We start from the raw sequence: 17720 nt of genomic DNA, 5'->3' as shown, positions 1-17720 counted from the left end.
ACGTTAACTAACAGGACGGTCGGTTGAAGGGACTCATCGTGAGGCGTCAATGAAGTCAGTTCGGTATTGGGGGATGGGGGTGGGGGTGGGGGGTGGGAATTGTGGATGGGGACCTGGCCTTGAATACAATTAGCAAGTTCAAGTGGATGTAGATAGCCGTAGGTATGGAATGCTGCTGCAATTTACTTGTGCCTTCCAAAGACGTTTACCGCCTGCGGGATAGGGTATTTGCACGGGCAGGAAGCTAATAGTAAGTCCAAGAGAAAGCAGGAAATGCTTGCGCCTCATACAGACTAATTACTCCGCATTTGTTTCAGATACAGCGTGAAGTAAACGATGCTACTACATACAACCAACGGAATAATGAGCTGAGTTACCACAATGGCGCTGCAATTGATTCCTAAATTCCTGTAATCAGTAGTTCCGTTCCAGGTAATGCTCGTATCCTTCAATTTCTGAGTTGGGGGATCATTACTTCTCCATCGCAACGACTCTTTGTCTGAAATGAATCTTACTTTGCGATGTTAAATTTACCGTCGTAATTTGTAGTTTTCACTTATTTTGAACAGATGTTAATTATTTATAGGCTTTAATCAATTGTAAAACATTCCCGTGTACTTGTTACGAGGCGTATTTACTAGGCTGTTCTCAGAGTCCACTATAACTCCGGTGACGCGCTGTCCGCATCCAGTTGGTTCTTATTCTAGTGTGAACAGCTAATTTTGACCTCGCTTACTTGGCCGGCAACGAAAAGAAGCATGGGTTCATAGAGTTTTTGTTCTTCAGCCTTTGTTCCAACGTCCCGGACTAAAATACAAATATAACCGCAGGATCTTATGAACGTGCTATCGTTAATCTCTTTCGTGTCAGCATTAATTTTCATCCCTTTCCCTTTTATTTCGTATTATTCCATAATTCAAAAACACAACGTTCACAACACAGGTACTCACCACAGTGGTCTATGCGACACAATAGCCCCATCTACGTCTACACCTACACGCCACAAGCCATAATATGGTGAATGGCAAGTACCTCTATTGTTTGCCACCTTAGCTGTTACGTTCGCTTATACTGCGCAGGGAAACTACGAGTGAGTTCGAATTTCTTATTGTGGCCATTTCGAGAAGTACATATGAGAGGAAGTAGTTTGTTTCCTTACTCTCCATGGAACATGCGCTCTCGGAATTTTAACAGCAAACTTATTTGTCAATCACGACGCCTCTCTTGTAGCTTCTGCCATTGGAGTTTGTGAGCATTTCGTTTGCACTCTCGCGATTACTATAAGAACTTATGACGAAACTCGTTGCTCTTCTTTTAATCCTCTCTGTCTCCTCTGCTAATCCTGCCTGGTAAGTACCCAAGACGGACGAGGATCGGAGAAATGAAGATTCCACGTGCACTGGTGAACGAGAACTCGAAAGACTGATTCTTGCATACCAGTGTGATGCGCTTGCCACTTTGATTACTGGTCATAGAAAATGTCACTGACACGTACATCCCTCACACAAAACCGAAATTTGACTTGTCGGAGAAGGCTAACTGTAGCCAGTCTACTGCCGAGTTTCAGTAGTTTTGATCAAATTCAAATCATTTCCTTGATGACACCTGGTAGTCCAGTACGTAGCAAGGTTGGTGAAACTATTGTGGTAGACGTTTGACTAAAGAGGCTACTCACTTCGGAGAAGTTAGTCACTGTTCTGTCCAGCCTATAATTTCTTATGATGAATTATAGCCTCATCCAGCGAAATGTTGAATGGAGAATAGCAGAAGTCCTCCAAAAAGTTGTGAAAGACTTTACGCACAGATGTACAGCTCGCCATCAGTCAGTTGCTGGTATACAAACAGCCGATGCTCAAGAAGCTCGAGAATCACAATCGCATACCTCAGCTTCAGCCATGGATGTTTCAAAAAACATGTGCAGTGCAGTGGTCTTTCGCGCCTGTTTAAAACAACAAGCGAACCTTTTTTTACGCGGTAACGAAACATCATAGCGCCAGGCCGCTAACAACACTGTATCCATCACAAAGTCACGAATAACCAAATTATTTCATGCTGTTAATATCTCATTTAGCTTTCGAGCTGTTTCTATTCGATGACAAGCAGAGCAATGTTCTGCAGTATTTGATTTACGGGGGCGCTGATGAAACGTGGAATTCTGCATGCAAGGGGGGAAAACATATGGCATTATTTGTACTTTTGACGTAAATTAGATCCCACACAGTGTTAAGAATAGTTCTCCCAACATAAAATTCTTCGTAAATCAACTGAAGATGATGTAAGTAAAAATTTGATTTGTAAATCAAATGAAGACGACGTTCGATTAGGAAAACTTTCCACTCAACTGTTGGCACTCATGTCCAGAAAATCAAGGATGTGGCGACCGCCAACTTTCATGTTTTAGAGAACTTTTAGAAGACACTGAAATCGCAATTGGTTCGGGTGATTAAATGTTAGCAAAAAATTGGACACACGTCGAGGAGCAGCAAAGTTTGTCCCTCGCCTCGTTTCATGACCGGAGAGTGGAAGGAACATTGCATGAACGCCGTTAGGAAACTACTTGAACAATCTGCCGAAGACGAAACGTACTTGAAAAGAATTATCACAGTAACCTAGTGTGAAGATTATTGCTATATGATTGAAACAAATGCCCTGACATCACAGTGGGTTGCCAAAAGATCTACAGACCCAAATAAAGGTCCTAAAATCTTGATTCCATGTCAGAGCGATACACTTCTTTTTTAATTGTACATTTTGAATTGCTAGATAAGGTCAGATTCTAAATCACTATTATTATGCAAGTATTTTAAAAAGGCCTGACGAGAAAATTCCCAAAAACAGACTACACTTTTGGCAAGGCAACATGGTTCCTTCACCATGACACGGCATGTGCCCAGTAAATTTTGTCAAACATCATTAGTTGGCGGTTACATTGATAAAAACGAGTGTTGTCAACAGATGTTTGGCACTGTTGATGATGTCGGTGGTGCAGTTTTGTGATTGACAGCAGCAGTGATAGACAAGAAGTGAGATTTTTTTCTTTTTAGAATGAAATGAGTAATAGTTGGACCTAGGAATTGGAAATTGCAAAGTGGAAAGAGGATCCTTGAAATAAAGAACAAAAAATGTATTTAACAAATTTTATACACGATAGATTCTGTCGAACTACATGCCTGTTTCTTTATAATAATATCTGCTGCCAATTACAATACTGAAGGTGATTTATTTAAGACACCGTCGGTTTCGGGCTTGTGTCAATCTTCAGGTGATTATACATTGAATTTCACATAGCCACATTAAATTTTGAGGTTCTGTGTTCAAGTAAAAGGCAGAATACCTTATCTTGACTAAATAGAAACAAGTGAAAAAAACTGGAAGTGGAGAAGTGACATGGGCTGAAAATTTAGTGTACTTCTTCTGCGTGCTCCGCACTTTTTATTAGGCAGTGTAGTTATTTTTGCCTCGACCATTATGCTGCCCCCAACGTATAAACTGATGTGACAGAAGTCGTTGGATACCTCCTAATATCGTTTCGGACCTCCTTTTGTCCAGCGTAGAGCAGAAACTCAAGGTGGTATGGACTCAACAACTCGTTTGATGTTCCCTGCAGAAATATTGAGGCATGCTGCCTGTGTAGTTGTTAATGATTGCGAAAGTGTTGCCGGTGCAGGATTCTGAGCACGAACTTACCTCTCGATTATGTCCCATGAATGTTGTATTAGATTTATTTGGGCAACCTGGATGGGCAAATCATTCGCTCGAACTGGTCAGAATGTTCTTCAAACCAATCGCGAACAATTTTGGCCCAATGACATGGCTCATTGTCATCCATAAAAATTCCGTTGTTCTTTGGGAACACATAGTCCATTAATGGTTACAAATGGTCAATGATCCGCTCAGTTGAATCAGAGGACCCACTGCATTCCATGTTAACACAGCCCACGCCATTATAGAGAAATATGGAAATTTGTTGTAAGGTCTTAAGGGACCAAACTGCTGAGGTCGTCGGTCCCTAAGCTTACGCACTACTTAATCTAACTTAAACTAACTTCCACTAAGGACCACACACACACACACACACACACACACACACACACCCATGCCCGAGGGAGGACTCGAACCTTCGACGGGGGGAGCCGCGCGGACCGTGACAAGACGCCCCTGACCGCATGGCACCCTACGCGACCATTACGGAGACAACACCAACATGCACAGTGCCTTGTTGACGAATTGGGTCTATGGCTTCGTGGGGTCTGCTCCACACTGGAACTATACTATCAGCTCTAACCAACTGAAATCGGGACTCATCTGAACAGGCCACGGTTTTTAAGTCGTCTAGGGTCCAGCCGATATGGTCACGAGCCAGAAGAGGCGCTGGAGGGGATATCGTGCTGTTAGCAAAGGCACTCGTGTTGGTCGTCTGCTGCCATAGCTCACTGACACGAAATTTTTAAGTTAAGGCTGTCGGCCACTGCGTTGTCCGTGGTGAAAGATAATGCATGAAATTTGGTATTTTCGGCACAATTTTGGCACTGTGGACCTTGGAATCCTGAATTCCCTAACGATTTCTGAAATGGAATATCCCATGACTCCAGCTCAAACTGAAACTTCTTTATTAAAAATTTTACTTTAACTGCTGAGTGAAATTGAATGCAAGTGAACCTACTTTCTCTTTATTTATACTTATCATGTCAACACTGACCCACAACACTGTAGCGCAACGCAATCTGATTGCTCAAAAAAAGGATAATCTGACTTCAAATAATTAATTCAGAAGAATAGCGCTGACTAAAAACAAATCCTAACAATAACCTATACATTTCATTAAGCACTTACCTCACAAAAATCTTCATTACGCGAACTACTGCAATACAGCAAGCGTCAATATTGCCAACTAAATAAAAGATTCTAACTACTAAAGCCACTAACTACTAATAGGCATGTTGTTAGCAAAGGAAGGATTTTGTTACAAACCAAATAATGTATTTTTTTACCTTAATAATGTGACATCCAGTTCAAACACGAATATAAATCGTCATTGACATCTAGTACAAAGGTATATAATCATGAATAATATTCAGTCCCCAAGTCGAGCATGTACAGATCGTTAGCCTGCGCTAACACTCCAGACCTGGTAATTTCCAAGAATGATTGCCTGTAGAAGTCGCGGGGTGCAAACGATACATATCGAACGTGCGATCCTAAATCGATCACGCGACTCTGGTGGTCGGCGTTATGAGTATGTTTACGGTGGTCACTGCAGCAATGACAAAAGAAGACCGTTACAAAAATACTCGTAATTGCAAGGGAGATGACTCACCTTACTCGTCGTTAGTGTTGTCGTTATGTGAAAGGCCACGTGATGCATACGCTACGGGAACAATTCCCTTTTTGCCATTAACTCACGAAGGTATGTAACTACGAGCAACTAATGGAACGATGGAAAACAGATAAAATGACTATCACAAATAATTGATCATAAAGCCCGCAACCAGAGTCGCGTGATCGATTTAGGATCGCACATTCGACATGTATCGTTTGCACCCCGCGACTTCGATAGGCAATCATTCTTGGAAATTACCTCAGACCTCTATCCTCCATCAATGCTATCTTCTCACATCCAACATCCATCACTGCTGGCCGTTCACCTCCAACTGCCCAACAGTACTTCCATCATTGCTGGCGACTAATTTCCGACGAGTCCAACCAGCCACAGAATCTCTTACAAATAAAGCGTAGTCAGAGATCCAATGCAAAGCTCTACACAGTGTTGCCAACACAGAAGCAGCCCACTTACACAACTACCACTCTGCGTGCAAAGTCTGTTGATTCGCGTCGTGCGGCCATGATTACGTCGGAAACCTTTTCACACGAACTACCTGAGTACAAATGACAGCTCCGCTAATGCACTGCCATTTTTACCGTGTGTACGGCCTGCTACCGGCATCTGTATTAGTGCATGTCTGTATCCCATGCCTTTTGTCACCTCAGTATGTGTACATGTAGTATACGTTCAGTCTAGGTGAGTGAAGGAGAAAGAGGAGATGAATTAATAAGCTGATACAGGATTTGAGTGGGGGAGGGATTGCGAATGGGAAAAGCGAGGTGGAGTGTGTGACATCTATTTTTGTTTGCTGTGGCAGTTTCAAGACGGCCGTGGGAAGTGTAGTAAGGTACGAGGGATTCCTTCGAGCACGTTCGTGGTGGACTGATTGGCAAGCGGAGCTGCGTGCGGGTTGCGTTGCCGGCACGCAGCCTTGCGTGCTCTCCCACGCCCGCAAGCGTGGCGTAATGCCCCATAATTCCATACGCGACGTCCGCTCATGAATATGCGCCTGGCGCTGCTGCGCCTTCGCGAGGCAACAGCCGGAACGCAGCCCGACCGCGCCGCGGCAGACGGCGACTCCGCAATGACGGCTCGAATTTAGGCCGTCGCCTGTCGCCTGGTAATGAGCCGGCAGCTGCGTGTGACGCCGAAAAACTCTCCCAGGTAATCAAGCAGCCGAAACCGAGGTAGGGATGATTTATTGCGGCTGGCTGACTTTGCACCAACTCGAGCGTTCCCCGGATCCCAGAGTTGCGTTTCCACAGCTTCTGCCTGACCGGGTACCATTCAGGTGCGAAAATAAATGCTGCGTTATATGCGAATGTAAACTAGCTCGGCGTGTACGAAGACTAAGATTTCTCGACAGTGTAATGGTACTTGAATTACGTACCATTACGGCACCTCATCTGAACCTCTCGATACCAGTAATATTCTACTGCGTTTCTGTAAAGTAGTTTACATATTTCTGAGACAACATTCAGATTTGATTTCATTTGTGATACTTCGATATGTTTATATTGCAATGATATTATTCTTATGTGTATTCTTTCTTTTTGTCACTATGATCTTTGACGTACTTGTAACTCTGATTTTTGGGCGCGTAAGCGATTATTAGTTAGTTGTTGCCTTGTTAGAGAGTCGGACGTTGAGAAAGTCAAGTCTTGGACGTCATGTTGGAAAGATGCATATTGTAGTTGGCTTATAAAATGTTTTGTGTGTTACGTGATATTGCAATAAAAGCAATTAAAAGGAAGTGTAACTTAAATTCGGAGTGCTGATTATTCTTTTTTACATCACCTTTGTGCTAACTTTGAAAGGTTTAATCTCCAAGAATGGTTTGTGAAGTGCATCTACAAAACTTTTGAATATAGCAGAATAAAACCTAGGCCTCTTTGCATCCGAGCTTGGAATCATAACCACCTAGATTTTCAACGATTGAACCATGATTTTACGACGAGACCAGCGTGGGAAACACAAAAAGATGAGTGCCTAGTTTTTTGATTATTACATGAAATGACTTTATTAACTGTGCTCTAATGACACCTGCCACATAATATGACTGTTGTTGCCCGAAAACGCAGTATTTAGCAGCGTGAGCAACACTACAATCGTTACGAAATGCTGACCTTTGTTGTGGTAGGATTGTTAGAACAGCTCAACTGACTGATGTGCTGATCTACAGGTCCCGGCTAATCCGCACATCAGTAGCAGACAAATTGCGCGAGAATCGGGAATCTCAAAAACGTCGGTGTTGAGAATGCTACACCAACATCGATTGCACCCGTACTATATTTCTATGCACCAGGAATTGCATGGCGACGACTTTGAACGTCATGTACAGTTCTGCCACTGGGCACAAGAGAAATTACGGGACGATGACAGATTTTTTGCACGCGTTCTATTTACCGACGAAGCGTCATTCACCAACAGCGGTAACGTGAACCGGCATAATATGCACTATTGGGCAACGGAAAATCCACGATGGCTGCGACAAGTGGAACATCAGCGACCTAGGCGGGTTAATGTATGGTGCAGCATTATGGGAGGAAGGGTAATTAGCCCCCATTTTATCGATGGCAATCTAAATGGTTCAATCTATGCTGATTTCCTACGTAATGTTTTACCGATGTTACTACAAGATGTTTGTGCATGACAGAACGGCAATCTACTTCCAACATGATGGATGTCCGGCACATAGCTCGCGTGCGGTTGAAGCGATATTGAATAGCATATTTCATGACAGATGGATTGGTCGTCGAAGCACTATACCATGGCCCGCACGTTCACCGGATCTGACCTCCCCGGAATCCTTTCTGTGGGGAAAGGTGAAAGATATTTGCTATCGTGATACACCGATAACGCCTGACAACATGCGTCAGCGCATTGTCAATGCATGTGCTAACATTACGGAAGGCGAACTACCCGCTGTTGAGAGGAATGTCGTTACACCTATTGCCAAATGCATTGAGGTTGACGGACATCGTTTTGAGAACGTTTGCATTGATGTGGTATTTACAGGAAACCAAGGTGTAACAGCATGCGTTCTCAGAAATGATAAGTTCACAAAGGTACATGTATCACATTGGAACAACCGAAATAAAATGTTCAAACGTACCTACGTTCTGTATTTTAATTTAAAAAACCTACCTGTTACCAACTGTTCGTCTAAAATTGTGAGCCATATGATAGTGACTATTACAGCGCCATCTATCACAAAGCGAAAAAGTGGTCAAACTAAAACATTCATATTTCTTTACGTACTACACGAATATGTAATAAAAAGTTGGGGGTTCCTATTTAAAAAAAAAAAACCTAGTTGATATGCGTTTGACCTATGGCAGCGCCATCTGGTTTCCCCCTTCAAGGTAGACAAGTTCCAGTCTTTGTAGTTTTTTCGTTTGACGCTTATTTCGTGAGATATTTGGCCCGGTCACGATCAATGGACCACCCAGTATATGTATCGTTTGTGTGTTCGGAATACCAGTGTAAGCACTTAGAAAGAAAAAGAGGCTTTAAATGTATGCCGAGCACGGCTAGCATTATTAAAACACTTCGTTTTTGCTTAATCAGAACAATATATGTTGTGTTTGGCAGGTATACACTCAGGATACACAGAGCATAGCCAGTGTTTGAACTCGATACTTCTGAAAGTCCAGTAAGGAACATCATCAAACGAAGTATCGTTCTTCTAGCCTGTTGAGACTTAGCACATACCATTGCGTCAGAGGGAAGGTATTTACGGAGAAGGTAACCAGAGCGTGCAGTGTAATGTAGCGTACTCACAGCGAATTCGTCGCACCACACGGAGAACCACTTGATGTCCCTGAGCGTCTTGTTGTCCGGCAGGGTGACCGTTATGTGTTTCTTGCGGTAGCGCGGCAGCACGTTCGTTCTGCAAAAGAATGCCTCCGTTCTTAGGTGAACCGGGCGCCAGGGACAGCACATAACAGCGACAGAAACGAGGAGCTACTTACGTTCCTTTCTCGTCGTTCACCTTGAAGCCGTAGCTGCTCGGGCTCTTGGTGTCTCCAGCCCAGAAGAACGCAGCTGAAACACACGTGGAATTTTTATATCAGTACACATTCATCAGGTGGTAATCCGTGTTATTATAAAAATGAGCCAGGAGGGGAAACTTTTCAAAGTATTTTGCTCATATTATGCGATGGTAAAATAGTGCAAGATGTTCTAAACTCTGCCATGAGTAAGAATGAGTGCATGAGTAATTTAGAAGCAGATATCTTCGGAATAGAGAAGCTGCTTAAATCAGTTAATAAAAACAAGTCTTCCGGTCCAGACTATGTACCAATTGGGTTCCATTGACAGTAAGGTAATGCAATAGTTCCATACTTAAAATCATATACAACCGCTCGCCCTACGAAAGATCCGTACCCAAAGACTGGAAAGTTGCGCAGGTCACTAAAGCATTTAAGAAAGGCAACATGAGTAATGCAACTGGATTTTGGAAAATATATTGTGTTCGAACGTTGTGAATTACCTTGAAGGGAACGGTCTATTGACACACAGTCGACACGGATTTAGAAAACACCGTTCTTGTGAAACACAACCAGTTCGTTACTCACACCACGTGTTGAGTGTTCTTGAAAGGGATTTCAAATTGATTCCGTATTTCTAGATTTCCAGAAGGCTTCTGACACCGTATCTTACAAGCGGTTGTAATGAAATTGTGTGCATATGGAATATCGTCTGTTATGCGACTGGATTCATGATTTACTGTCAGAGAGATCACAATACTTAGTAACTGACGGAAAGTCATCAAATAAAACAGAAGTGATTTCTGGTGGTCCCCAAGGTAGTGTTATAGGCCCTTTGCTGTTCCTTATCTATATAAACGATTTAGGAGACAAGGTGAGCAGCCGTCTAGGGTTGCTTGCAGATAATGCTGTTGGTTGGTTGGTTTGGGGAAGGAGACCAGACAGCGTGGTCATCGGTCTCATCGGATTAGGGAAGGATTGGGAAGGAAGTCGGCCGTGCCCTTTCAGAGGAACCATCCCGGCATTTGCCTGGAGTGATTTAGGGAAATCACGGAAAACCTAAATCAGGATGGCCGGACGCGGGATTGAACCGTCGTCCTCCCGAATGCGAGTCCAGTGTTTAACCACTGCGCCACCCCGCTCGGTTGATAATGCTGTCGTTTATCGTCTAGTAGGGTCAGTAAAGTCATCAGAAGACAAAAACACATTGCGAAACGGTTTATAAAAGATGTCTGTATGGTGTGAAAATTGGCAATTCATCCTAAACAATGAAAAAAAGTAGGCCATCCACATGAGTGCTAAAAGGAATCCGTTAAACTTTGGTTACTTGATAAATGAGTCAAATCTCAAAGCCGTAAATTCAACTACATATCTAGGGATTACTATTAGGCCGTGCGGTTCTAGGCGCTGCAGTCTGGAGCCGCAAGACCGCTACGGTCGCAGGTTCGAATCCTGCCTCGGGCATGGATGTGTGTCATGCCTTTAGGTTAGTTAGGTTTAACTAATTCTAAGTTCTAGGGGACTAATGACCTCAGAAGTTGAGTCCCATAGTGCTCAGAGCCATTTGAACCATTTGATTACTATTACGAGCAACTTAAATTGAGAAGAACACACAGAAAATGTTGTGAGGAAGGCGAACCAAAGGCTGAGATTTATTGGCAGGACACTCAGGAAATGCAACAGACCTACTGAAGAGACTGTCTGCACTGCGCTTGTCCTTCCTCTTTTGGAATAATGCTGCGCGTTCTGTGATCCTTACTAGATAGGATTAACGGAGTACATCGAGAAAGTTTAAAGAAGAGCAGCAGGTTTTGTATTATCGACAAATAGGGGAGGGAGAGTCACGCACATGATACAGGATTTTTTTTTTTGGGGGGGTGGGGACACATCATTAAAACAAATGCGTTTCTCGTTGCTGGGGGTCTTCTCATGAAATTCCGATCACCAACTTTCTCCTCCGAATGGGAAAATATTTTGTTGGAGCCGTCGTACATAGGAAGAAACCATCATCTTAATAAAATAAGGAAAATCAGAGCTCGCACGGAAAGATGTAGGTGTTCGTTTTTTTCGCGCTCTGTTCGAGAGTAGAGTAATAGTGTATTATTGTGAAGGTGGTTCGATAAACCGTCTGCCAGGCACTTAAGTGAGATTTGCAGAGAATCCATGTAGATTTAGATGCAGATATAGATGTAAATGTAGGAAAAGGAGGGTAATATACTATACGTACGAGAAGCAAGAGGGAACAGTTACGTTCTTTATGTGTCTGGGTCACCAAGTATACTGCATATTTCCAGTAAACGGCCACATGGACGGCTTTGTCATTTGCTATGATAAGGTCTGCCACTGTGCAAGTTTTGCTTATTTTTGGGCATATCATTAGATGTTGATAATCTTGTATTGCATCACTCCCTCAGGAGTCGATCTCTTTATATCCCAATTTTCTCTTGTTGGTATTGCGCAGTGTGTCGTCAGTTCCAGCGTTTAAGGACCCTCCATGTCAGAGACGGTACCTTGCAGCCGGTTGTTCTTTAGACTTTATTAGCGTCTGATTAATATAGTTTTTGTAGTGTTGGCAGTTAGCCAACACTACGCACACTAATTGAGAGAGGAGGCCGAAATGCACGCGTTAAACTCACGCAGGCTGGCGTGAGGTCTGAAACAGGATGCGGAATGAATGCTATAAAGAAAAGTACGTAGCTGCTGGAATACTTAACTTTAATCCATCATTTGTATACATCGTTCTTGACGGTACGGTATAAATAATAGCAACTGTTAATGGCGCCTTGCTAGGTCGTAGCCATTGACTTAGCTGAAGGCTATTCTAACTATCTTCTCTGCAAATAAGCGAGGCTTCGTCAGTGTTGCATCGCTAGCTAAGTCGTCCGTACAACTGGGGCGAGTGCTAGTAAGTCTCTCGAGACCTGCCGTGTGGTGGCGCTCGGTCTGCGATCACTGACAGTGGCGACACGCGGGTCCGGCATGTACTAATGGACCGCGGCCGATTTAAAGCTACCACCTAGCAAGTGTGGTGTCTGGCGGTGACGCCACAGTTTTGCCATACATTTTCTCTCCATGTTTCAGGCGGCTCGTCTGAGAGAACGATAAGAATGGAAGATCAATAGATCTGGAAGGCTTGAAATCAAATAAGGCAGAAGGGACAAATAACATTCCATCAGAATTTATAAAGTCATTTGGAGGAGTGGAAACCAAACGACTGCTCAAGTTGATGTGTAGAATCTATGAGACTGGCAAAGTAAGTGTAGAAGGAGAACTGTTTCCATCGAAATAATGTTCATCTTTAGTCATGCTTCATCAACAAATAAAGACCTCCAGTGTGAATTATTAATCCACAGGAATTAGTAAGCTGGAAGGAAAGAGGATTACAATTCCTGATCAGCGACGAACTTTACAGACAGCTATTGAAAATTTATTCAGCAACTTGACAGTTCCCAGTGAACTATCCATGCTGAAAACAGAAACTCTTGTGCATGTGTGCCTGCATCTCGTGGTCGTGCGGTAGCGTTCTCGCTTCCCACGCCCGGGTTCTCGGGTTCCATTCCCGGCGGGGTCAGGGATTTTCTCTGCCTCGTGATGGCTGGGTGTTGTGTGATGTCCTTAGGTTAGTTAGGTTTAAGTAGTTCTAAGTTCTAGGGGACTGATGACCATAGATGTTAAGTCCCATAGTGCTCACAAGGGAACCTCCCCATCACACCCCTGTTAGATTTAGTTATAAGTTGGCACAGGGATAGGCCTTGAAAAACTGAACACAGATAAATCGAGAAAACAGGAAGAAGTTGTGTGGAACTACGAAAAAAATAAACAAAATATACAAACTGAGTAGTCCATGCGCAAGGTAGGCAACATCAAGGAGAATGTGAGCTTACGAGCGCCGTGGTCCCGTGGTTAGCATGAGCAGCTGCGGAACGAGAGGTCCTTGGTACAAGTCTTCTCTCGAGTGGAAAGTTTAATTTTTTGATTTCAGACAATTATCAAAGGTCAGGCACTCACACATAATCAACTTCGCTCTCCAAAATTCCAGGACATGTTCAGATTTGCTTGGACATATGCAGGATTTTACGGTCTACAGCCGGCCGAAGTGGCCGTGCGGTTAAAGGCGCTGCAGTCTGGAACCGCAAGACCGCTACGGTCGCAGGTTCGAATCCTGCCTCGGGCATGGATGTTTGTGATGTCCTTAGGTTAGTTAGGTTTAACTAGTTCTAAGTTCTAGGGGACTAATGACCTCAGCAGTTAAGTCCCATAGTGCTCAGAGCCATTTGAACCATTTGAACGTTCTACACATGGAAACATTTGAAAACGTAAAAAACATATGTTTTGACAGAGCACAGGGAAAACTGTGCGACTGTGAAACTGTTGCATTCATTTGTTGCAGTTTATGTGACAAATTCTTATGTTTTTATCACTTTTTTGGTAGTGGTTATCACATCCACAAGAAAATCTAAATCGGGCAAGGTAGAAGAATCTTTTTACCCATTCGCCAGGTGTGCAAGTTAGGTGGGTCGACAACATATTCCTGTCATGTGACGCACATGCCGTCACCAGTGTCGTATAGAATATATCAGACGTGTTTTCCTGTGGAGGAATCGGTTTACTTATGACCTTGCGATCAAATGTTTTCGGTTCCCATTGGAGATGCACGTCCTTTCGTCTACTAATCGCACGGTGCTGCGGTGCGGTCGCAAAACGCAGACACTAAACTTATTACAGTGAACAGAGACATCAATGAACGAACGGACAGATAATAACTATGCAAAAATAAAGAAAGTAAAATTGTCATTCGTGGGAAGACTTGAACCAAGTACCTCTCCTTCTGCAGCTGCTCACGCTACCACGGGACCATGGCGCTCGTCAGATCGCATCCTCCTTGATGTTGCCTACGTTGCGCATGGACTACTCAGTTTGTATATTTTGCTTATTTTTTCATAGTTCCATACAACTTCTTCCTGTTTTCTCGATTGATCTGTGTTCAGTTTTTCAAGGCCTATCCACTGCGTCAATTTATACCTAAATCTGAGGGGGGTGCGATGGGGAGGTTCCCTTGTCAGAGCCATTTGCACCATTTGATTTGCATGTGTAGCTACATCAAAAAGGAAAACCGAAACTAAGTTCCGTCAGAGTTGACCTAACGTGCTAACTGCTGAATGTTAGGAGATTTAATTTTCGTCGTAGTATTACTTTGACCGCTTTCAGTGCGCTGCTAGTTAAGAAAGTGAAATTTAAAGTATATTTTTCTGCCCTCAACGTGAACCTTATACAACATATCGTATCTTCTTCTTGATCACAACGACGACATCGAAGTGTAATCAACAACAATATATGATGATTGTAATTAAAGTTCCAGTTTCAAAACAATATAAGAAACGAACCGCTCCAAGAATGACGTCAAATTTGAAAGAGATATTATAGAAGAAGCGGGAAACGTTATGGAAACAAAAAAATTAACGAAAATCCTACCATTAGATGGTGCTGTAAGTGCTGAGACGCTCGGCATGACTGTCTTAATGGAGGATTGCACGCTGCTGGTGAAGGTCTTTTACAAGAACGGTGACTGTACGCCAGTAGCTGTGAAGACATTCCGGACATTCAAGCGTATGATTAAAGGCGTTGGTATGAAATTTGCCAAGGGTCTGGAGTAAATGATTACGAAATTCGAAAAGAAAGGTTCTTTTGAAGTGCATTGCGGCAGAGAGAGGAAAACCGATCGGACGTCAGTAGATGTGGCCACAGGATTGCTGCAGGGTTCGAAAGACGGTGTCCAAACATGCTGTGCACAGACAATTGCCCGAACCTTGGACCTGTCTATGGGCTCGGAGCATAAAATTGCCCCTGTTCAAGAGTTGCTTTATGCTGACCTGCCAGTAAGACGAGAGTTTGTTCTAGAATTTCTTGCTCTCATAGAAGTGGGCAATGAGTTGCCATGAACACTCTGTGGACAGTCCATTGCAGAGTATGGGCAGCGGAAAATCTGCACCCACATCAACAGATCAACAGGTACCGCTTCATTCTGTAAACGTAACTGTGTAGTGCAGGTTGATGACATCGTTTATAATAGGGGCGTATCTTGTCGAGATGGTTCTTCATGTTCTTTTACCTGCATTGTCACTAGTAAACGCTATGACAGTCTTTTGCACGCCAACGCCATTCCAATTTAACAGCGAGGACGTTAGGATGGAATCACTTTTATGCAATATGGCGCTCCTCTGCACATTGCACAGCCAGTGAAGCGGCTGCAGACATTTTAGAAATGCTAGAATCATCAGCCGTCACTGCCCTACAGCCTGGCAGTCCAAATCACCTGATCGTAATCCGTCTGAATTCTGGCTGTGGGACTGTCGGAAACATGCTGTGTTTAGTGCTGCGATTGCAAACGAGGCTGAATTGCAGGCATGCATTGCGCTACTCATTCTGAACTTGATCCCTACACTCCGATCTGTTGTGGAAAATTCTGTTCCTCGATTTTATCTTTACCTAGATTGTAACTCAAGATGTAACACAATGTTCTGTCAAACATTTTCCAGATTTCCAAAAAGACATAATGCGATATTCACGTGAATTTTTTTACGGTAAGGAACACACGTTTCCTTTAAACTTCAAAATTATTCTTTTGGCTAATTTTCTGTGATACTCTATATTTTTTAGAAATATCAATGCTTTTGCTACTTGGGTTTTGATATTTTTCGAATGTTTCGGTGTGAAACGTGGACAGAAACATTTACGCCAAAGGCGATGAATTTTGAGCAAAGAAAGCGGTGAATGTTAGTTGCTCAGGAGTCAACAACAATTCAGAACAACTGAAATGTGTCGTAACAGGTGACGAAACATGGGATTACGCCTATGACGTCGAAATCTAGGCTCAATCATCTAAGTGAAGGCATTCTGGATCACCAAAACCGAGAACAGCTGGGCTAGTGTTGTGAATGTGAAGGTTATTTTCGCTATTTTCTTCGATTTTAACGACATTGTTCTTGCCAAATGATCAAAGGTCCAATAAGGGAGTATTACATACAATTTCAACACCGTTTACGGGAAGCATTCCGGAAAAAAATCGCCCGGATTTATGACGAAACTCATGGAAAAGCAGTGTAATGATTCCCCACCCTCCATATATGCCAGATATGGCCCAGTGCGACATTTTTCCAAAACTTTAAAGACTCGTCGTTTTACATGTTTAGGCGAGATTGGAAGCAAATCGCCGAAAGAGCTAAGTGCTGTCCCAATGATCGAGTTCCAGAAGTGTCCGGGGATTAGAAGTACTGGCATTATTATATAACATCTGATGGGGACTACTTTGAAGGAGATGACTATAATGTGGACGAATAAATAAAATTACTTCCAGAAAATGGAAATTCCCGAAACATTTTGAAACATCTCGTGTGTAGCCGAGGCAGTGCTCATGTTGCCCAATGTAACTCGATCCCAGGGCGACCATAATTTACAAGAAGCATGGCTATGGTCACCCCCGATTTGGGATGAGGACCGCTAACAACTTAGTTATTTCTTTCCCACAATAATTTTTAAGGGAGTGAGTTCATGGATGGCGAGATGATGTAATATGTACAACAAACGTAAAATTACTATACAGATTTAAAGTGTTGGCCTCTGTTGTCACACTGGAGGCTGACAACTGTAACCTACATTTCCCTTAATACTTGTAGTCGAAATCAGGTTACGCCAAATATGGCATATGTAAGTCATTTGTTGTCCTCATATCCATGATCCCTACAGAGGAATAACTACAGTCGGTTATTGAATGAGACTTAGGAAGAGGGTTACACTCTGCAAGTCAACACACGTTAGTGTCCAACGAAGAATTCCAATTTGCTAGTGTCACTGTTCCGGTTTTCGAACTGACGCTCATCTGCATCCTGCTACTTGAATACTTCAGGAAGAAGAACACTGTTTCCAAATTTCTGTCGACCCCCTATAAATAAATGTTTTATACACACTTTGCGATCACACAGCATTTTGGTAGGATCCCCCGTCGGTGCGAGCAATCGGAGGATAGCAAAATGTATAGGACGTTAGCGGAAAGGTTCAGTACTAAATCAACATAATCTTGCCTGGACACTCAAAGTCAACACAAAAATCGAGACGTATTTGTTTCAGAAATGCCCTTATATTCATTTACTTTTTCGAATCTCCTCCCAATCCTTCCCCCACCCCCGCACACTCCAAGTAAAGCTAAGGTGATGCATTTCGAAGGTCAGACCCCCTGCGCCAGATCTTTAAATAATCGAAGTCACATGTATAAAATCTCAAGACTCGTGAATTATCTGTCACTCAGTGATATAATGTTGCAGTTACATTCGGCGGAATATGTGGATATTGTCTGCAAATATGTTGTCAATAGAGTTCGTTGTAAAGAGGTAATGTCGCCTATTAGACAG

At 43.0% G+C, this 17720-nt stretch overlaps 1 protein-coding gene across 1 annotated transcript in view; it reads right to left on the bottom strand.

Annotated features, from left to right (window-relative positions):
• LOC124790013 (protein Skeletor, isoforms D/E-like) overlaps positions 1-17720 on the bottom strand; it is a 337997-nt gene that overhangs the window by 224352 nt on the left and 95925 nt on the right. Inside the window, exons 3-4 of the mRNA XM_047257562.1 lie at positions 9298-9370; positions 9107-9215 (exon numbers count right to left, since the gene is read on the bottom strand). Coding sequence (XP_047113518.1) covers positions 9107-9215; positions 9298-9370 — 182 coding nt within the window. The remainder of the gene's footprint in view (positions 1-9106; positions 9216-9297; positions 9371-17720) is intronic.

The sequence above is a fragment of the Schistocerca piceifrons genome, chromosome 3 (genome assembly GCF_021461385.2).
Source record: "Schistocerca piceifrons isolate TAMUIC-IGC-003096 chromosome 3, iqSchPice1.1, whole genome shotgun sequence".
Classification (NCBI taxonomy): domain Eukaryota; kingdom Metazoa; phylum Arthropoda; class Insecta; order Orthoptera; family Acrididae; genus Schistocerca; species Schistocerca piceifrons.
This window is presented reverse-complemented; position numbering and strand designations above follow the sequence as displayed.